The sequence below is a fragment of the Penicillium longicatenatum genome (assembly GCF_028827895.1).
Source record: "Penicillium longicatenatum strain IBT 33135 chromosome Unknown contig_4_segment0_segment0, whole genome shotgun sequence".
NCBI classification, from domain to species: domain Eukaryota; kingdom Fungi; phylum Ascomycota; class Eurotiomycetes; order Eurotiales; family Aspergillaceae; genus Penicillium; species Penicillium longicatenatum.
In genome coordinates, this window is record NW_026643122.1 from 2813109 (window position 1) to 2834071 (window position 20963).

A 20963-nucleotide genomic window follows, 5' to 3' on the forward strand; every position below is an offset into this window, starting at 1 on the left:
GAGAACACATTGTCCAAATTTGATTAAATAGCTTAGATATTCAATATTACGTTATTTCGGGTGAATTATGCTGGTTTGAATTAATTGAAGTTGATGGGTTATCCGCCCGACCAGGATTATCCGCTCGGGGGTGAATTACGTTAAAGGTCATCATTTTCATAAAAGATCTGACCTGATTCAAGCATCTCCTGTTTCTTGCCCGCTGCCCGAGTCTTATAGTCTGATTCCTGCTTCTCCCATTCCGTCGCTTTTCCATAATCCAAAATAACGTGGTAATCGGCCCATCCAGTGGATCGCCTGTAATTACCTTACTGGTGTAAAATCCTGTCACAATTGGACGATCGGCCGCCCACTGCTGGATGGCATTAAAGTCACGACATGTATGCGTGACGCTAGAAATCCCCTTAGCTTTACCATCGCGCGGGTCGCGTGCCCACACAAAGGGAGAGATGTCTGAGTGACACATGATTGCTTGATGAATCATATCGATACAGTCGTCAAGGTGCCGTGTAAATTCGGGCACGCTTATATTTTACTAGCAGTCAATCCACAACGCCGTGCTAGCTTTTTCCAAGATTCCATTCCCCTTCTTGCCCAGTCATCTGGCACTCTGCATGGTAATATAAGCATTGAATTTTTTGACCCGTGATTGGTCATAGATTAAACTCACGAGCTCCGCTTTTCCCACATGTCGGTATGAAAGACCTCCATTGACGCCCACCCGCAGTATCGCAGATCGAATACCGCCTTGGCTACATCGACAACGGGAAGGTAACCTCCTTGATTCTCCTCGCATGGACAACCTCTCTCTCTCCAAGAGATTCCCATGCATGCAACACATTCCATGGTCCTGGGCTTCCGTTAGCTACTGATAAATTGGATGGTGCTACAGTGATCACCGACATCATACCCGGACCCACATCAACATCTCAAAGATTTCATGATTTACCTCCCGAGCCGTGCAAGTGTCTTGACACGCCCCCTTCCATCGTTATTATGCTTCACGTCTTGTCCTAAAAGCTTTCATACCAAAATGAATCGCCAAAATCCCCATGGCGGGCGCGGTGGGCGCGGTGGGCGCGGTGGCTCGCGCCCCCCCCACCCACGCGTCCCCCCTCAAGATCCATCCACCCCGGCACAATGGTCAACATCGTCCTCAAGGCCGATCAGCCCACGGGGCGTACAGTTTCAGGCGCAGTTAGCGAATTGCTTACGTGCGGGGATCACCCTCGAGGCGTCAAAGTTCGTCTCACTGATGGGCGCGTCGGAAGGGTGCAGAGCCTGCAGAGTGGCGAGGAGCCATCGGGCCCGAAACAAGAAGGCGTTGATAGAGAGCGTAGAAGGATCCAAGAGGCCGAGGGTGGAATGCGATTAAGAACAGAAGGAGGCGATGCAAGTGGGAGACGTAATCGCTTTGGTGCGCACGACATGCGTCTTGATGGTCCGGAAGAGCCTTCGTCAGAACCGTTGGGGCTGGACATGTATATTCGTCCGGCTAAGGGAAAGAAGCGTGGTGGTACAGCACAGGTGTACAAGAATGTTGACGACAGGCGTGATGGCACCATTACAGATGCAAGTGCTACTACCCAAACGACAGCAGCGGTCGTGTCATGTCCTATCTGCAACACATTTGAAGGCGATGAGGCTGCCGTGGCTCATCATGTTGCAGGACATTTTGGGGAGTGATGTTTGAGAATCCAAAATTCAATATCTCAAGGAAGAGATGCGCCAGCAATTTTTTCTGACACGATAATCATTTTGATTGCAATAAAGTACGATTTCCATAACGTTTCTGTGCATACGACAGAACATTCCAAGGTTCCAATTACACTCTCGTTCAGAACTAGTAACAAGCTGAATGTCACTTTGTTCAAGCTGTAACATAGTTATATCCATACTAGTACCGACTTCATGAGCATGGACGAGTCCCTTGATTTAAAATGGCCGGGGAAATGAATCCTAGTAGCGAAGGTCTATATTTCACATGACACAAATCCAGAAAAGCCTCATTCATCAGAAATGACCCAAGGTAGCTTAATGTAGTGAGCATTATGTGGCTCAAATACGCAAGAACCTGCGGTTGTTAGGAAGCACCAAACTTCTCCCGGCTCTGCTAGTTGAATTAGGAGCAGAACAGATGGTAGACGCCTTCTTTTAATCATCTCATAGAACAGCCTGGACATAATGTTGACGAGATGGTCAGTTCTCGTTACGGTGGGTTTGATATCCTGACATCTCTCTCATAATATAAAGCTTAAAAAACTTCGTAGTCTTGTCAGTTTCGCCTAATCAGTACTTTCAATTAGGGGAAAAGTCCGTCAATTAGATTCATATCGGACGAATATCGTGAACGGAATATGATAGGATACATTTTTTCCTGTGCATGAATTCTTTAAGTTAATTAAATCATAGAAAGACACAGTCAGTACTTTACACAATAACAAAAATTTTTCTACAGACGTATGAGTGGAGGTCATAGAGCGTATGTGGTGTGTGAACAGGTGGTATGAGGAAGGAAATAAGAAGTCTAAGCCATCTAGTGGAGGAATATGGTGGCAGACGGGTCATGTGACCCAGCAATTTTGTCCGTACACGTAATCCGGCTGGTCGAGTCAGCGGCCAATGGGCGTTCGATTCAATATTTGTCTATCCGTCTTTTCTTCTATCTCTATGCGCGCACCATTTATGCATGTTTATTAATATCATGTGATCTAGCTAGCTTGCATCATCTAATATATGCCGACAAATGTTCACAATGCGGTGGAAGCTAGTCGATATAATATTCAAGTAGAGAAGCTTTAGTTAGAGTTTCAAAGGCACCAGAAAGGGGATTACATATGTCATAATCGAAACGCGAAAACAAATCAGTCAAATGAGAAATACTCGCGACGTGTAGAAGTGAAAAGGGTAAATCAGAAGCATTCAATCTTTACAGTATATTCCAAAGAAAAATCAAACAATGTGCTTGTCTAGATAAATTTCAGACGATATTTTATGGCGCCCACCATTGTTACGCCACATAAGAAAGTGTTCCATTCCAACAACACGAGCGTGTCTAATCGGTATACCCGCTGATGATGCATTTGATAGCAGTTTCTGAGTTTTCTTCTCGCAGGTCAGCCCTCTTCCGAATATGCTGACTTATAGATAGAGAAACGAGACTTTTCTTGGTTGTAATGGAATAGAACGGGTGTTCTCCGAAAGAATTGACATTCAAGTGATGGGCATTGATGCAGTAGCTCTTCCCAACCTTGAGAATTTCCATTGACTCTGGTGCCCATTGCATATGGTGTGTATAGAAATTCAATTTGGTTGCCAACCGACACTTGTCCGGCAGCTTCTATTGATCTTCCCGACACATGTGGCCCATGGTCTCAAAGCAATATGGAGATATACATGCAAAAGTCGCGGTTAAAGACGAGTCGCTCAATATTTTGATCCACGTATGGTTCTCGGCAGACAGAGCCAGCATCTGCATTTTATGCTGTTGAGTGATGAATGCTAGGTGTAGATCTCCGTTTCTGGATACGCCCGTATCCTTAAGCATGACCAGAACATTTTTGAATAGAGACGTGACTTGTTCTTGCAAGTTTTGCAGGACATTTCCTGGACCGAGGTTGTTCTGTTCGAAATCTTGAGCTGGAGATTCGATCCAGGCCGTGAGACTTTTTTCTCCACTCAAGACCTGAAGAAATGCATGTAAAGAATCTTCACGGGTTTTTCCAGGCAATACTGGGACCTGACGAGGCACATGAAGACAGATGAAGGCGACTATCTCGCGGAGTCTGACGCGAGTCATTCATTACCCCGGTGCAGAGGCTGAGGAACAAGCCCCACATCTGATCAAATTCAGTTATCTGAAATTCGAAGAATCCGACCGAATTCAGTACCGCCTCTTTGGCAGTTCTTCCTGGAACCCTGATGAATTCTAGTAAATAAATTCACCCTAACCAGAAGAGAAACGATGCGACAGGGGCTTGGGCAGAAAGAAAGGGAAATTTAGCCGAGTGGCCGGCCACGTCGGCGCGTTAGGGGTGTTTCGAGTATTCAGGTGAAGAGGCCTGAATGGCGTAAAGATACTGCGGCAAGAGATCACTGTATTGGACCGAAAAAAAAGACAAAGGGACAAAAAGAATACATACAACAGTTAGGATTCGCATGTGGTCACCCACCATACTACTAACTAACCGGCGTGTGGCTTAAGTACGGCTGAGCGGACGGGAAGCCCTGTTCTCCACACCCTATGGTCGTATGTGCTAGGTTAAGCTTTAGGCAAAAATATGTACCCCAATCACAATAGCTACCAGGGGATCGAGCGTCGGCCACTTGAGCGTCGCACGATCGAGGCTGAGAACGGGCTGAGAGCCGCGTGAGATCCACCCTGGGCGCACAACCAACATGCGGGCACTCTCAGCTATTTCATATCATTTCATTCTACAATGAGCTTTGGCCTGAATACTACTTTATTATCGTGACTTCGCTCATGAGATGTAGAGTCTTTTACAAAAGAAGACGCTACTTGCGCCAAAAAGCCGCAAACTATACTTCATGAACAAATCTTGAAATGCCTTAATCATTGACTTGATTTTTGAAAGGTTCCCCGAAATGATCGGTTCCCCGGTGGCACCATTACTGTCCAGTACCACAATACGTACTCTCTTGTCTATATGTATGAGCCACTGCCTTTCTCCCATATGTCGAAACCCTCTCTGGTGTCGCTGCTCTCAACTGCTTGCAACGTTTCACCTGAGGGCAAGGGCCCACACCATCCGTATGTGTCGCAACGACATTGCTCAAATCGAGGACAACTAATGTATGCGTCGTCAGTAAATCGTCAAGAGAACGAAAAGCCACTAAAATCAAAGCAAGACTCACTGGACTGCATTCATCCCAAAAACTATATGCCACAACTTTTCCATTACCCAGCCAACCCCGAAATCATCTGTCAAAGTCGTGGTCGCCGCCCATTCCAGCATCCGTTCATAATCTTTCCTTGGTCGCGCTCGGATTCGCTCTCGACTTACAGCAAATTGTCCACAACACACATTTCCAATTTCGATGGGTACCTCGTCATCAGGCACGTTGAAAATTTGTCGGTACGCGTCTGGGAAGTATGCGCGGATATCGTGATTGGTTATATCAATCTGAGTAGGATTGCGGGGAAACACAGCGGTTGGACAGCCTGGGTCGTGTTGACACCGAAGATTGACGTATCCGTAAGCATCAACTGACTCGAAACGGATATTTCGCAGGGTGTTGTGGGTGAAAGGTCCAAACAAATCATTATGCCATTGCTCTGGAAATGCGTGTATGAAGACCGAATAATCAGGGAGGCGGTCGTAAAAGTCAATGATAAAGGAAAGGTAGGCCGCCGTTTCTCGGCCACGGCGGGTGGAAGGGACTAATAATCCAGGCTCAGGGTTTTTCTCGGTCGAATAAACGAAAGGTGTGTAGCCACTGATTGAAACTTAGCCTTTGAAACTTAGATATGAAAAGAAGAACTTGCCTTTCGCGGCAATAATCCAGCAGCCAAGTCAAATCGTCAGTACGAATAGATGCGAGAATAAGACCGACACTTGAATTGACAGCATTGGACGAGTACGCATCCCTCAGGATGGCAAGTTTCTGACTCGTCTGACGTGGAGGCGTATTGAGCCCTATATCACTTGTCAAAAAAAACCATAGTATGTGGAATTTGTGGGAGCGACTAGTACCCTGAAATACGATGATTGGATCTCGGAAGAGTAGGAAAATAACTTGGGACAAAGCCAATGCAACACAACAGGTGACAGCCCTCCTGGGAGTGAGCCAATACAAGAATCGTGGCTTGTGAATTTTTGAAGGCCGCATTCTTTCGAGAAGAAAGGATTTCCTCCAGGCAGGTCAATGGTTAAAAACCGGTATAAATGGTGAGGGCGCAGAACACGTAAAATATGATGATTGAGTCTGTTCTGAAGAATGTATGCAGCTATGCGACCTAGGGAGATTATTTCAGATTGGAAGTTTGCCCGTATAGGTGAGGCAGTCACAGGAAAGGCTTTCAACGATGGATTTGTTTTATGGAGATGGCTCTGAGACAATGAGCATGGAATGGAGATAGCGGAGATATTAGTCCAGATCTTGGAATCCCTCACAGAAAAACAAGCCAACCACTTCGCCCAGCTACGGAGGACAAAATAAAAAGGGCAGGACAATCCACTGCTGATTTCAAGATTTCGCCTGACTACCTGGCCCCCAACGCCAAGAATACGGGTTCAGTCAATACGCACACTAAATGGACAGCAGTGCTTTCAATCAAACAGCCTAAGAGCAAATATCCCAGACGCTCCAGGCTACCAGATTGACCAAGAACGAAGCCAGCCTTGCCGCCTTCCAACGTTACATTGAGACTCTGGGATTGCGGGTCGCTGTGAAGGGGCACCTTATAAGACACTAAATTATCCTCAAGATTTCCCAGTGACAAAGCAGCCCGGGCAAAACTTGTTTATCAGTATTATTAGGGGAAGAGGGTTTTCCATGGCCCAATGTCAGGGTTGCATTACTCGAATATGCACCGGTTGCATATTCCTCGTCAGCCTACTACATATGGCTGTCACGATGCGCTCGTGCATGTAGCAAGTCCTAACACGAGGTCCTCCTCATTGTGGCTGAGCACTGAAGTGATCCATCATTTTATGCAACTGATATCCAATGGATGTATCCGTATATGTCTCAGCCTGAATTTCTGCTTGACTCCGCCTTATTTGGAAAAGGCTGAGACAAAACTACCCGGAACCCGGAACCCAAATCAACCGACCCAGGGGCAATGGCGTATTACCGGCTGCAGGGTCTGACACTATTGCTTGGATCAAATGCGGGATATCGAATAGGACATTAGCAGCAAAAATCGTCCCACATTGGCGCAAAAGATGTGAAAGAAATCGCCCGAAGTAGTTTACCGCGCCTGAAGCACCCGATGGGAAATTGCCTACTCGAGTAAGTAAGCCGCGAATCCGGGTCAACCGGATCTGCTTCTCACCGCCCTTCTTCGATACATGTGTACATATCTAAGTGTGTGGCGTCGTCAACTGCAGGTAGCCTTGTTTGAAGGGTAATTCTTATTGAGATGGAAATGACTTTAAGCGAAAATTTCAACTACAGTGAATTCCAAGGCAATATACCTTGTTCATTCGTCATATTAGAACTTGATTTCAAAATTTCAATGGCTTTTTTAGGAACACTTACAGAACAAATCGCCTCTGGTTGAAAATGAGTGACAATATACGTATGTCTGACGTGGATCAACGCCTCTCTTTAATGCCCAAGACTCGTCCCAAGTAGACCACCACGTATCATAGATCACTCCTCAATTGAACTCATGCAACAATTCTGGCGCATACTTGCCCCCGAACGCAGAGAGGTGACGGGCTGTCTCGGCGAACTTGTGGACGCTTTACTTTCCGGGGCCGCTGCGAACATTGTACCTCTCCTTGCAGTCCCACTGGATACCCATCGGTCTGTTAGACATTCTGTCAGATGAAATAGTCACTAACACTCTCTAGCCATCGAAATGTTGAGGTAGACCTGGGCGAGAACATCGAAGACGAGGAGGAGGAGGAATGCACAAAACGACCTCGAACCAACAACCTTCCTAAAAGCCATTGGGGCAAAGCTGCTCGAGTCAATCAACATGATTCAGTCGATATCTGTGGCTCGGATGGGAAGATCAAACCAAAGTCACTTTATGCGCTTCCATCGAACGTCCACAACCTCATTTTCGATAGTCTGGGCGAAATTAAAGGTGTCTTGTCTTTGAGCCTGACCAATCGTTATTTCTGGGCTGTTGGTTTGACGCATATTGAGGACAGTATTGTGTCTTCTTCGGCCCCGTGGGCTGGTGAGCGGATCATATGTGTAAGCGACTATAGTGATCCGAGTGATTTTCCACCGGGATTGTTGAGTACGGATGAACAGGCGGATCTGGCACAGTTGGTTCGAGTGCATCATATTGATACGTTCACTATTGATAAAATATGGAAGAAGACTGGTTCACGGTCAGTATCCCAGAGACTTGAGGATCAATTCAAGAGGTGGGAGGCCAAACATCCCATGTCTAAGGCTGATCGAACTGAGATTCTGATGGGTCTTAAGCCCGAGATTTTGGAGTTTTATCCGCGTGATCAGCTATGGATTCTGCGCAATTTGACGACGAAGGAATATGTTCGTGGTGAGGTCATCGCTCTCAGAGAGTCTTTCATACATGGACCCCAGATTGATGTTCTGGGATTTTCGGAGGTTTTGATCTCGCGTATATCCTGGTCCAGTCGACCTGTTGATGTTGGGCATGGGGGGAATATGTCTCATGGGAAGTGGGCTGGCCATCGGTTTGACATTGTTCCTCTTACATGCGTTGATAAAAGTGCCGGTCAGGATTGGACTGATGTGAGCGATGAGATTCTGAGGGAGATGGACTTGATTTTGACGAGTCAGAAGGGAGATGATTGGCGTGATAATCTGTCGCGAAGAAATCAAAAACTCGCGCCTACCGTAGCTCTTGGATACACCTGATGGATCTAAATTCTAACTCAATTCGTTTGATTTATGAATAAAATGACATCATTCAGATGATTGGATTTCACATATCGCATATATGGTATTTCATAGTCCACAGGTCATGTGCAACAATCCAGCTCTGAGAATTTAACCACCTACTGGGCAGTCAATGTAATTGCCTCCCTACTCCTTATTCCGACTCTCCTTGCCCTTGGGTGACCATGGGAAATGCCAAACAGGAACAACAAAGAAGCTGTTCGTGTTGTCAGCAACACCAGCAAAAGCCACCCACCACGCCAGAAAAGCCGCTAGGAGTGCAAAAAGCCCACCGGCTTTGATCACCTTTGCATTTGGCTCTTCCATTTCATTTCGACATAGGTATCCCACTCCGAGAAGTAAGAAAGCGATGTCTACCGAGAGGAAAAGCGAGAAGAATACGACGGTTGATTTGACGGTGCAGAGTAGCATTAGGAAGGTGAAGATAAACCATCCCTGTGAAGCTGTCAGAGAATGCATTTTAACGTTTTTGAAAGAAGGGAACGTACCATCAGGAAAAGCCCCAGGGAGTCATAGAACATCCCCAGACTCCCATTGTCAGCTTCAACCAAACTTTTCTGGATACCGAATCCACCTGGGGTGAATGAGATGGCCAGCGAGATCCAGAACCCGCCATAGGACGTCAGGGCTGTAGCTCCAAAAGTATTTCCAACCGCCATTTCCCTAGGGAAAAATCCGCATTAGCATTCGTCTCAAGAGTCAAACCATTGCAGTACGTACCACATTCCAGAAAGAATTTGGATGAATCCACCATAAACAAATGCAGGTCCGACAACCATATTCGGCTCGGTAATTCCACGAACCTGCATATTAACGCATCCCAACACAAAAGTCGTAAGAGCAAAACCGCAAAGACCCAATGGAGCAGGGTTCGCAAACTTTCGGTCCGACACAGGACGATAGAGTCCTGGCTGGAACTCGCCACCGAACGGTGCGAGACGTGTTTCCGCGGTATTTACACGCGCCAGAGGACCATAATCAAACTGTGAGGTCTGCTGGTGTTGTGGCTGCGATGAGCTACTGGAGGTGGTATGGTTTGTCTCACCGGCTTCCAGTTTACTAAGGTCGGGCTCGGAGGTTGTCATTTTGAATGCCAATTGCAGGAGTCACGTCCAATGTGCGGGGAAAGGAATTCTGATCCGGGGGCCAACTGCTCTGACATTTATAGCTAGGGAAACATTTCCAATGCGACCGAAAATTAGTGGGGATCGGCACTTGAGGACTGACGATGACCCCGAGAACTGGAGAAGTCGGGGTAGCTACGATGATCGACATGATACAGGATTGGACAAAGCTGGGATGTGGAGATCACATCCCCGCATCAAGGTGCAAGAACCTGGGACGAAAAGAGAAGATGACGCCTGATTTGTCGTGATGCAAGATTTCGAGATCGACGCTTGGGGTTAAGCCGTGGGCACTATCTCGGGCTAATGAAAGTTTGGGTACTTCCCCACACTATCTTGCAGATCATTGAGCCATTGGTCCGGGGGGGGGGTCTACATTCGAATTGAATCTGTCCATTGGGCACAAATTGCATTAATGTGGATAATTACATATATGCAACTGTGGAATGCTGAAAATTGGGTATGAAATCCATGTACGAGGCGCTGTTCTGTTGCAAAATGTGATCCTTGGTCCGAGGATCAAAGTGGGTCGTCCCAGCAATTGGGGTCAATGTTGGAATTGATGAAGCGCAAGATGCGATCAACGAATAGAATGAAGTCCTAGATTTGGTTTATGTAGCCTTAATATATCATCTATTACAAGAACCAGCATCATTGGTCTAGTGGTAGAATTCGTCGTTGCCATCGACGAGGCCCGTGTTCGATTCACGGATGATGCAAGCCTCTTTCTTTTTTTTTCTTTGCTTTCATTCCACATGGTGGGGAATGGTGGGCCTAAGAGTCCACTGCATATCTCATGAACATCGCATTATTTTTTTTATGGCTGATGAGAAGAGCTTTTCTCATTTTACATCTGATTTATGGATGAAAGCGCGGCTCTCAATTTGCCTGTTCTAGAGAAACTAGTGCGAACGATCAGTACTGTTCGGTCCACGGTACTGAATGCTATGATGGAGGGACTACATGTCTTGGATAGGGCACCACCCGGGCAGTGGCAGCTTTAATCACAAAGTCAATTGCGACATCTGAATACTTTTACAGTTGCGGCTCAATGTGCAGAGTAGAAAGAATCCGTCAGAGTAGCATTCGTAGTTTGCACCTCCATAGACCTAGGTGCGAATGTAGACTATATTGTTGTCTTCGATCATGTTATCGGCAACAGTGTGAGTGAGTTCCCAAAAAAAAAAAATGTATTGAAACTTGTGAATAAATAGTGTTATAAGATGGAGAGAAGAAAAAAAACCCAGAAGAGAAAGTGAGAAAAAAAAAAGATAACAGGCCCGAGCCGTGGATCGAACACGGGACCTCGCGCAGGAGTGCTTAGGAGTTGCTGCCCTAAGCGCGAATCATACCACTAGACCACCCGGGCTGTTCTTGTTGAGGGGAATTGCACAATTGTATCTATAAGCCATCTCTTTGTGGTATCTTGACTTTTTCAATTAGGACTGGGGGTTTTTCGGCCTATGGGTGCGACATCTCGGTATTGGATTTTTTTGGTTCATGGAGCCTTGTAATATCTTGGAAATCTTATTATAAATTTGAGATACTGCTGCTTAATACTTCGGTCACTAGATTACTCGAGTAGTAGACCTCGGGAGATTCGTGTTCGTCTTGATCCCAACATTGCAGCTTGGATATATATTATCTCTCCCGACCATACTTCACGCCACTTGATATTTACTGGGTAATACCTGCACTGTATCAATGTAAAACCGCACTAAACCACAACCGGGAACGAAGCATTTACGTATGAACAGAGGCCCCAGTTAATTAAACGTTTTTTGGAACCTTGGAAGGTTTAACCTTTGATTCTCGGTGTATCCTTAAAACTCTCAATATTTGGCATCGTCTCTCCGGCGGGGTATAATAATTTAGAACCTTAAATGTACAAATCTAACTTCATCTCACGCCAACTTAGGCCGTTTCTGATTCGCAAATCCGGTGTCCGGACGAGACCGCTTACGCTCCATAGCCTCCATCTCCGCCTTCATAATCCTTTCCTGCTCAGTCATTTTCTTAGGCTGCACAAGCATAGGACCCTTCTTCCCAGCCAAAGGGTTCTTCTTGCCAGCTGAAGCAAACACATTCTTCGGTTTCTGGGCACCGAATGACATAGAGATCTTGGTAGGCGCGGGCGCGGCCTTTTCAGCTGGGGAATCAGAACCGGATGCATCCTTTGCATCTGGAGATTCTGACTTCGGCAAATCGGACTTTGGATCGGTTTTTTTGGGACCAAGGCCAAGATTTAGGGTCATTTTCTCGCCGTCCTCTCGGTGAAGTAGCTTTGCGTCGATATCTTCTTCCTCGGCAGGCTTGATATCCTTGGCGGCGTTGCGGGCGCGTTCCACCTGCTCCATGATCATTTTTTGTTCGCGCTGTTCATCATTCTTCTCTTCCCGCTCTTTCTTTTGAATGGCCTCTCTCTTCCGCATTGTCTCGGGCGAGTTGTCGATCCATGATACGAAAATTCCCTTCTCAGTCTCCTCTACTCGACAAATTCCGTTCTTGCCTAAATATTGGGCGAACTGTGTAAGGGATTGGAACCTGTTATACGTTAGTACTGAAGTTGAGCGTCAGAAGAGGAAGCGACGTACTTTGTACTGTTCATATGAATATGCTCGCGATCGCTGATAATGGTATTGTAAAAGTGGTTGATATGAACCTTTTTTCTCCGTGCTGGGTTCTCAAGCTGTTCACAAAGTTATCGATAAATTGCTGGCTGAAGTCGCTGATGGCCTTTGGCGCATTCTCTCCGAGGATCAGCATTTGGCGGACATGGCTTTCGCTAGTAATATGGCACTTGAACCCGCTGCGATAAATTATTAGCCAGATAATATTGAAGGGTAGAAATGGGTCTCACTTGGCGTCTCGCATCTGGCGCTCGCAGGCTTGACAGTACCATCTCAAACGGCCTAATCCCTTGGCTTTGATTTTATTACCGATGGCTTTCGCCGTGCCAGCTTCCGCGCGGCCCATTGTGAATGTTGCACGAATTGGATTTGTCTATCGAGGGAGAAGACTCAAGGTTGCGTCTTAGTGGCGATGATCGTTGACGACAAGTCGCAGAACAGCTCAGATTTGTAGAAAAGGAGCTGCGAGAAGATCCACGTAATATCTGCAGGATAACCGTGTGACACCAGGCAGTGAGTATAGATGTGGGTTGGTTGAAGTGGCGTTCAGACAGACATAAAGATCAAAGATTATCAAGATTGAAGGAGCGACCGATAAGAGAACTACACGTGACCGGACCAGCAGCCCCACTGACCAATCCATCCAATGACGGCAGAGTTGAAGCTGTGCAAATAATGCTTGGAATTAATATTGGAAAGTATTCTGGTAGATGAGTCGAATTCATATGAATATTGAGTGCATATGAGGACATGGACCGAACTCCAAAAACCCACGGCACCTGCAACCGGATGCTTTTCTAGGAGGCACTATTGCAACAGCGTAAGATACAAGAATAAAAATCATAGAACATAACCGGGTCCCCTTCGCCATAAAAAACAAGACAAGCTAAATCCGCGCTCATTCGTAGAAACCATGATAGCCAACAAGCACCCAGCCATGCTGACTTACAGAACATACTCGTGGATAGCCGACGGTCCGCTCTCATTGTACTCAACACGGCTCATGTAGCCCTTGGAGAGACCCTGATCCAATACGAAGAAAACCTTGGCTCCCATCTGAGCACCCAAGAAAGCGGCTTCTTCGGGACCATGTCCGCCTGCAGTGGCACCGGGGCCAGTGCTGGACCCAGGAGCGTTGCTGTTGCCCTGATCCTTGAAGTCAGAAAAGTACTCCGGGAGTCGCAAGGTCTTGACCGAGGTTGGGGTCTGCGAGTGGCCGGTCGAGCGGTGATGAGTCGGCATGTTAGGATCCATACCAGGCGTGCCTGGGATGGGCATACCGTGCTGGTTGTGGGTGGCATTTACTAAAAGCTGGCTCACTCCGGGCGCCGCAGGGTGGTACATAGGCGTGGGCATGCCCATGGGAGCCGGAGTGTTAGTTCCGCCGGTGGGGAGGGGTGTGGTGAAAGTAGAAGGAATTTCGGAGGTGAAGATCGTGGCGGATGGGGAGAGGATGAACTTTTTGTTAATAACGGCAAGCAGGGCCTGGATGAAGCCTATTCATGTCTGTCAGCAGGAGCTCTTAGGTTCACAGGAATGAACCACTTACCTCGAACTTTACTACCACATCCAACAATGATGAGTGAATCCCAGAGCTCACTGCGCTTTGTGGCATCAGGGACAGCCAAGATAGTGTGGTGGATCTGAGTAGCAATGTCTTCCAAAATGCCGTTGCTCAGGCGGTCTCCAGCCTTCTGCCGGGGCGTGGCCAACAGGAAGCGCTCAACACCAAGCTCAATTTCGCGAGAGTTGCGAATGTAGCGCTGGGAGCTATTCTCCCCCTCCATTTGTACAAATTCCTCGAACTGGAAGGTCGCTTTCTCCTTTTTAGAGTTGGGAAGACGAGGCTGCTTGGGGTCCGCGCCCGCTTTCTTGTTGCTCGCCTTTTCCCTCTCCATGTTGGCCAAGTACTCGTTGGTGTCTCCACTGACAATGGCCGCAACATCCAATACGCCTTCATCATCGTCACCATTGGCCTCACCACCAGTTTGAGTTCCTTCGCCGGGGCCACGAGGGATAGCATCGATTCCATCGCCTCCTCCAGTCGAAGCGGCAGCGGCAGGGTTGACACCTTGGCGAGAGGTAGCTGCAGCTCCGGGCAAAATGACGCCAGGGGCAAGGATTTCTGCAATGTTGCTTCGCTTGAGTTGCTCGCACATCTCCCGAGTAAAGCCCTTCCCGCCAAGCAGCTCAACAAGTCGATCAGTCATTGCATCACCGCCACAACCCTCCAACGCAATGCCTCGGCCATGTTCGTTGACCGTGTAATCTGTAACAGCTGTCACGTCGACCTTGCTCTTACCAACGTCAATAACAGTTGCGGTCTGCACACCATAACCGTAGCATGTTGCAAGAGCCGAGTCCATCATACTGAAGCCCGGGACCTTGAACTTCTCAAAGACAAACTGAGTGATTGCTTCACGATCGCGCGCCGACCAGACCGGCTGGGACACCAAGAGAATTGGGGTGTGAAATGGCGGGCTGAGAGAGTTGTAGATATGGGTCAACAAGGCGTAGAAACAGGGCCAATCGACGATGCGCCCGTTCTGAATTGGATACACCGCGCCTTCTTCGGACGTGACGTCTTCCTCGTAAAATATCTCTTGGACTGTCTTCTCCGTTTCTTCGTTGCCATTTGTGCCATTCTGAGCGGGGGTATCGCCATCCTTCATCTCCACGTCCGGCTTGTGCTCAATGGCACCATTGGTATCATTGTTGACCTTGGCATCGCGCTTCCGTTCGCGGACCTTGTATGGCTCGAATTCACCCTTCTTTTCAGCAGGGAACATGCGCGTCGGGAAGCGAAAGCGCGCCGGGGTGAATGTTTCGGGCAGGCCAAGTTGCGCGAGGGTCATTTGCGAACCCGGCGCAATGAGCTGGGGAATTTGAGATTAGTTGAGTTCGAGGAGAGAAGGTGGGAGATCCGAGGAATCAAAACATACCAGAATGTGCTCATCTTTGAAGGGAGGCATTTTGCTAATGGTGCGATTGGGATACAACTTAGCTGCTTCCTTCAACGCCTTGTCACGCTTTCGACGGCTAGGGGGTCTCATTTTGGATTGGCGCCGTGGTCTTGGCATCCAATGTCACGTGGGCGGTATGAGGCAAGAAGCAGTTATGGGAGCAAAGGGAAGCACGCTGTACGCAGGAACGTTTGCTTTTTTCGCTCGCTTTGACTCTAGAATTATTTTACTCGTGCCTATCGGCTTGAACCTAATGTTCTAGATTTGCATCAAGGTAGATCACTTCAAGGTAATTCAAGCATGCATGCTGCTTTACTATTATATTCACTTCCTTTCAGATATACTGCCGGGTATGTTAGGCGCATGTGTCTGCGCTAACTGCTTTAGTAGACAGTAACGCACTAGGCAACTACTCATAATACAGACTACAGTATTGACAAATCATTTCCAAATTTATGCACAGCGCCTCCGATTAAATAACGTATTTCAAATTCATAATGCATTGCAAGATCAAGACCATTAGATGTACCGGCCTACGATCGGAATCAGGAGTAAGAAAACATTATAACTCCAGTCCCACCTTTCCCATAAACAAAATAGAACGCCCGCATTTTTCCTCTATGACCAGCATGAGTCCCAAGGTTGTCTTTGGAACAATCGTCCTACTCCGCCGCATTGTATTTCTCTGTCGCAGAACGAAACAGCTCCTGTTGTTGGCGTAGAAGCTCTTCTTCCGAAAGTCCACTCTGCTCCATCTTGCTTTGTTTCTTCTCTCGGGACTGGTAAAACAAAGATGTTAATTTAAGTCGATCTAACCCAGTAAAGCCGGACAGACATACCTTTAATTGTTCTTTGTGCTCGTCCGCGACAGCAAGCACATCTGGGATATAGTCTCCAAACCCAAGATCTCGTAGTGCTTTCTCAACATGTTCGCACGCGATTGTCTTCTTGGCTTCTTTTTCGCTGATGTCATTGGCTTCGGAGGAGATCAAGGTGATGAACTCGACGCAGCATTCCATAAGTAAATCGCGCGCATCTTTGGAAAAGGTCTGACCGGAAGAGGGAGGCAAGATCTCGGTGATGATCTTCTGGACCGTCGCTGTTATGTTATTAGATTAGCGGGACACTAGTAAGTCGGGACGCGCTCATGGATTGGTGCCGCGACGCGGAGATTTCGAAGTCCGTCAAAGAAATCGCATCAACGGAACCACTTTGAAGCATCCAAGAAAATGAAGGAAGAACCATTTGCGAACGTACCCTTCGGAAGCGACAGGTCGTCGTTAGCTTTAAAGTAAGACGTTAGCATATTGCGAGCGCAGGGTTGGTCAGGAAGCTGAGGTAGAGACATACAGTTGAACTCGCGATCGGACATAATGAATAGAAATAAGCCGGAACGCCCAAATAAGACAGCGATCACAAGGTAAAGGAGAAGTCAAAGGAATAATTTCTTGGAGATTAGCGTGGGGCCTGAATCGCTTCCCTATTTAACATCTGCGGCGCGCGCCTCGGAGCGATATATTTTCCTGCCGGCAGAAATTATACACCGCCTTCATGGGTACTTCTAGAGATTTTTTTCTTCAACAGGTTTCCTTTCTTTCACTCATGCAATCAATTCGAGTTCTCTCGATTTCCTCCTCAGAGTGAATCTTGATGCAGATTCATTCTGAGGCAGGGCAACTAATGGTAAGCTTTCACTCGCTATTTTGTTTATATCTGCTTTTGCTTTTTCTACTATGATGAACATCGTTGTCGCCCCTATCTTACAAAACCGTGGTGATTTACACTGTCCTAGCCAAACGGACGAACTGATATTGTTACTTGCTCAAATTGCATTTGAAAAATCTCTGGAGTTGAACACACTCGCTAACTCCTTCAAGACTACAGGTGAAAATCTCGACTATCTCCATTATGGCCATAGCTATCCTCGATACACAAAATCAAATGGTACGATAATCCTCTTCTACACTCCAATACACCCCATTGTATGATGAACACCCTACATTCCATGCTAAGTATGAAGGTGTGTTGCACCTGATGCTTATAATATGTAAATGCTTTTCATCTTTCGGCTGATTACAATCACCCACAATGAAAATTTCACTCATGAATTTTATGGCCTTCGATACTGATTGCCGTATAGCTGCAGATCTTTATTTCTATGAAAATTTCAAAACTTCAAAATGAAAATTCTATTCTTGGAAATCCTTAAGCTCCTCATCGTTCCACCTGTAATCCATTAGCGCTGTTCAATCTTCGGAGTCGAATGCATAAACATACGAAAGGAATAGACCGGTCAACTCCTTCGGAGCATCAAGCACAAGCTTAGCCATTACATGGCCCGGCTGCTCAGGCCGCACAAGCTTGCCGTTCGAGTGGGCCCCAGTAAACTTGGAGTGCATCTCAGCATCGAGTGTTGCGCCGTGCACCTCGCGTAGCTCGCGCTGCATCTCAGTATCAACCATACCAGGCCGCACAGAGACAGATGTAACATCCGGCTCCTCAGAGCCCAGTGTCTGAGCGAAGTTGTTCATCGCAGCCTTGGTCGCAGCGTAGATTCCCCAGCCACGGTACTTACCCACCGCAGCACCGGAGGAAGTAAAGATGATTTTTCCCTTAGACTGGCGGAGAGCGGGAAGAGCTGCTTTGGCCTGTGTAGCTGTTTAGTATCTGTCTGATTATCCAGGTTATAAGTAGAAATATACGCACAAAAGCAACCAAACTCATAAAGTTGACGTTGAAAGCTGCCTGCCATTCCGCAATATCGGTAACAGCGACATTACCAGTCTGGCCGAGGATTCCGTGGTTAAGGACCATGCCGTCCAGTTGGCCGAAGGACTCGATGGCAATGTCGACGGCTTTCTGGGCAAGAGAGAAATCGGCAAGGTCGCCGTTCACGACTTCGACCTGCTTGGTGTATTGCTCTTTGAGCTTTTGAAGTGGCTCAAGGCTGCGGGCTACCACCACCACGTTATGGGATTGCGGTGCTGTGAGCAGGTACTTGGCTACCGCGAGGCCAATACCTAGGGTGTGTCAATTGGCTTCTTGGTGGACTTGTTGAGGAGCAATTACCTCGGGAAGCTCCGGTGACGATAATTGTCTTTGGTGCCATGGTGCCTGCGACTGACATTAGCAATGTTTCTTGAGAGTGCGCTGCAACTTCGCTGATTGGAGTAACTCATTGAGCTCGAAGCCTTTGATATCAGTGTTCAACCTCGAGCGCACGGCCACAGGAGAGATAAAAGGCCTTAAGTATGGAGAGTTAAGATTAGGAGTCGGAAGCACACGAACCTTTTTGAATAATGCGAGATTGTCAAATTGTAACCACCGAGCAAATAAGGAAAAGTAGATTGAGCAGTATTCCCGTTGCACCGAGGCCGTGGGTGCGGGGCTTAATCATCTGGCGGGGCCGAGATTTCCAACTTTTGGAGCTGGGAACAACAGAAGCTACAAAATCCTTTGTCTTCTCTTTCGGAACACTTTGGAATCAACCACTGGTTGAAAATCCTTTCTTTTCATCATTCGACGTATAGATCTAAATACATTATGCAGTATCTCATGCAGTCATCCGGAGCTTGGGCTCTCTAGCAACAAGCCACCCATTTAAACACGCACAATATCAGACTTCCGTACAACACGGCCCGATTGTACAGCACCAACCTGCACAAAATTGGTACCAGCTGGCAACGAGAACTCTGTCTCAAATCCCTTCTTCTCAACCTCGCCCAGAGACTTGAGACTGCTGGCGCTCTCGCCAACGTAGATCTCATATTTCTCAACATTGGTCGCTCCGTTCCAGCTCACATAGCCTCGGAGAGTCGATGATGTTCCAGCACACTGACTCAGAGTATCCGCTTTCGAGGAGTCGGTGGCTACCACGAGACTGGGTCGATAGTACGGCGTCGCGGCCCATTCTTGCTTGTAGACTCTGTAGCTCTGGCCTAGGTTTTTGTCTGCGTATTGTGCGGACCAGCGCACATCACCGGATGGGCCGTATTCTTTGATGAATGGCTCGTCGCCGTATCCCATCAAAGTGTTTCCGTTGTCTAGTGGTGTAAAGGAGCCCTCAGCGGCGGAGGAAACGGGGTATTCGTGGTCGTAGAAGTCGGTTTCTAGGGTGGGAGGGTTCTTTGCGTTGGGAGGAAGGGTCAGGCGGAGAGTGGTACCCTTTGAGGGGTTGGTAGCGGTTGATGAGTCGAGATCGTTGGCAAAGTAGCTGAGCAAGACCTCGTTGGAAGTAGAGGTATTGCGGAGTCGTGCCATATGTTGCCAGGACTGTTCAAATCAGCAAGGAAGACGAAAGACATCTAGTTGTGGGACTTACGAAGTTTCCATTAGTAGGAATACTACCGAAGTCTCCTCCATCTTGACCATCGATGTACCAGACAATGTCTCCTTGACGGTTCACCAAATATGTACGCCACAGATGCCGGGAGTTGATCAAGTAGTGGTCTCCCCACTTCTGAATGGAGTTCATGTGGAACCAATCGAAGGGGTCAGTCTGGTTGGATCCGGAGTAATCGTAGTGAGTCAAGTTGACATCCACATGAGCGAGCGGGCTCCAGATGAACACAGGCTCTTTGGTGCGAAGATCAAGCTCAACGGCAATGGAGTCGTAAACCCATCCATCGCTAGGTCCGCCTAGCGATGTCAAATCTGCTTGAGATGTGTTGTACGCAGTTAAAAGAATGGTGTTGTCTTCCGTGATTGTTGACTCGTGAACATCGGCGTCGCAAGTCGTTGTCGTACCAGTCGGCATGGTCAAGTTGAGTTGCAAACACACCGAGTCAATCACTTTGTAGCTATCATCATAGATTTTCACTTCACCCCATCCACGACCGACGTCGGCACCGTACGCAGCTGCGCCAGTGCCCGTCCAGAAGGTGATAACAGACTGCTTTCCCCAGTACTGCTGGCGAAAATTTGAAGATTCTCCCGTAGGACCACCCCAGACCAATTCATTGTCATCGGAAATGATGAACGGTGCCACAGATTTCACGCCGTCTCCCTCGGAATCCTCTTGACTAATGAAGAGTAGTCCCAATGCCAGATCCTCACCGGTGCGGTTGATCGACAGATACGGCGGTGTGATGTTGGACGACTTGTAGGCCTGGTAAGTCCAAATTTCACTTCCATTGTTGACCAACTGCCGACTATCTGTTGCGCAGGGGGTAGAATCTGTTTTCCTTGTGCCAATGGTACGGGCAAGAATCGGGCTTGGTGCTATTAAGCACCCAAGGGCGAGAGTGGAGGACCAGGTTCGCATGATGGATATGAAGGCAATGATCGTAGTGTCTGGTATGGCTTCAAGTTGCGCAGAATCCTCGCCTTTTATACATTCTCAAAGCAGCGCGGCATCCGTCCGTCCTCGCCGCGACTGGTGGAGCCATTGTGTTGTAATTGCTTGTCCGGAGAAAGAAACCGGTAGTACACAAGATTTGTGGAGCCAAGTGGATTCTTCATGATTTGTGCGGAGGAATTGAGTCTGAACTAGCAAGATCGGCAAGAATGGAGTGAGTTACAGTATGAAGCTTTGTGATCGTCGTCGTCACTTTCGATAGCCGAGGACGCTAAGGATGTCGTCATCGGATTGCTCAATGCCACCATCAAGCTCCAAAATGACCTATTCTCTAGACTACTCCGCATTTGGATACTAACTA

General features: G+C 47.6%; 9 protein-coding genes across 9 annotated transcripts, besides 3 other annotated features; 2 read left to right on the top strand and 7 right to left on the bottom strand.

The window, feature by feature from the left end:
• Nucleotides 1–1140: 1140 nt before the first annotated feature.
• On the top strand, nt 1141–1686 carry N7484_007865 (YwbE family protein; the record flags this gene model as incomplete). The annotated part of the gene is made up of 1 exon (XM_057118252.1): nt 1141–1686. The coding sequence occupies one exon, from the start codon at nt 1141–1143 to the stop codon at nt 1684–1686; it is 546 nt and encodes a 181-aa protein (XP_056971287.1).
• A 2342-nt stretch (nt 1687–4028) lies between these two features.
• Nucleotides 4029–4183: a sequence feature (Protein overlapping with rRNA (N7484_007866, KAJ5640004.1) was converted to a misc_feature.).
• A 24-nt stretch (nt 4184–4207) lies between these two features.
• Nucleotides 4208–4241: a sequence feature (Protein overlapping with rRNA (N7484_007866, KAJ5640004.1) was converted to a misc_feature.).
• A 45-nt stretch (nt 4242–4286) lies between these two features.
• Nucleotides 4287–4400: a sequence feature (Protein overlapping with rRNA (N7484_007866, KAJ5640004.1) was converted to a misc_feature.).
• A 263-nt stretch (nt 4401–4663) lies between these two features.
• N7484_007867 (DUF3431 domain-containing protein) lies at nt 4664–5850 on the bottom strand (the record flags this gene model as incomplete). The annotated part of the gene is made up of 4 exons (XM_057118254.1): nt 4664–4808; nt 4876–5457; nt 5507–5657; nt 5715–5850. The coding sequence occupies 4 exons, from the start codon at nt 5848–5850 to the stop codon at nt 4664–4666; spliced, it is 1014 nt and encodes a 337-aa protein (XP_056971289.1).
• A 1507-nt stretch (nt 5851–7357) lies between these two features.
• On the top strand, nt 7358–8547 carry N7484_007868 (uncharacterized protein; the record flags this gene model as incomplete). Its single annotated transcript, XM_057118255.1, has 2 exons — nt 7358–7494; nt 7542–8547. The coding sequence occupies 2 exons, from the start codon at nt 7358–7360 to the stop codon at nt 8545–8547; spliced, it is 1143 nt and encodes a 380-aa protein (XP_056971290.1).
• Nucleotides 8548–8715: 168 nt separating this feature from the next.
• Nucleotides 8716–9674, bottom strand: N7484_007869 (acetate uptake transporter family protein; the record flags this gene model as incomplete). Its single annotated transcript, XM_057118256.1, has 3 exons — nt 8716–9024; nt 9078–9252; nt 9310–9674. 3 exons carry the CDS (start codon nt 9672–9674, stop codon nt 8716–8718), a joined length of 849 nt encoding a protein of 282 aa, XP_056971291.1.
• Nucleotides 9675–11617: 1943 nt separating this feature from the next.
• On the bottom strand, nt 11618–12689 carry N7484_007870 (putative C2H2 finger domain protein (Kin17); the record flags this gene model as incomplete). The annotated part of the gene is made up of 3 exons (XM_057118257.1): nt 11618–12257; nt 12376–12522; nt 12574–12689. 3 exons carry the CDS (start codon nt 12687–12689, stop codon nt 11618–11620), a joined length of 903 nt encoding a protein of 300 aa, XP_056971292.1.
• Nucleotides 12690–13288: 599 nt separating this feature from the next.
• On the bottom strand, nt 13289–15315 carry N7484_007871 (uncharacterized protein; the record flags this gene model as incomplete). The annotated part of the gene is made up of 3 exons (XM_057118258.1): nt 13289–13839; nt 13893–15219; nt 15286–15315. 3 exons carry the CDS (start codon nt 15313–15315, stop codon nt 13289–13291), a joined length of 1908 nt encoding a protein of 635 aa, XP_056971293.1.
• A 653-nt stretch (nt 15316–15968) lies between these two features.
• Nucleotides 15969–16678, bottom strand: nctB (negative cofactor 2 transcription regulator complex subunit NCB2; the record flags this gene model as incomplete). Its single annotated transcript, XM_057118259.1, has 4 exons — nt 15969–16085; nt 16146–16405; nt 16564–16590; nt 16657–16678. The coding sequence occupies 4 exons, from the start codon at nt 16676–16678 to the stop codon at nt 15969–15971; spliced, it is 426 nt and encodes a 141-aa protein (XP_056971294.1).
• An 817-nt stretch (nt 16679–17495) lies between these two features.
• N7484_007873 (SDR family oxidoreductase) lies at nt 17496–18415 on the bottom strand (the record flags this gene model as incomplete). Its single annotated transcript, XM_057118260.1, has 4 exons — nt 17496–17532; nt 17584–17954; nt 18013–18326; nt 18376–18415. The coding sequence occupies 4 exons, from the start codon at nt 18413–18415 to the stop codon at nt 17496–17498; spliced, it is 762 nt and encodes a 253-aa protein (XP_056971295.1).
• Nucleotides 18416–18906: 491 nt separating this feature from the next.
• N7484_007874 (arylsulfotransferase family protein) lies at nt 18907–20569 on the bottom strand (the record flags this gene model as incomplete). Its single annotated transcript, XM_057118261.1, has 2 exons — nt 18907–19578; nt 19628–20569. 2 exons carry the CDS (start codon nt 20567–20569, stop codon nt 18907–18909), a joined length of 1614 nt encoding a protein of 537 aa, XP_056971296.1.
• Nucleotides 20570–20963: the final 394 nt, after the last annotated feature.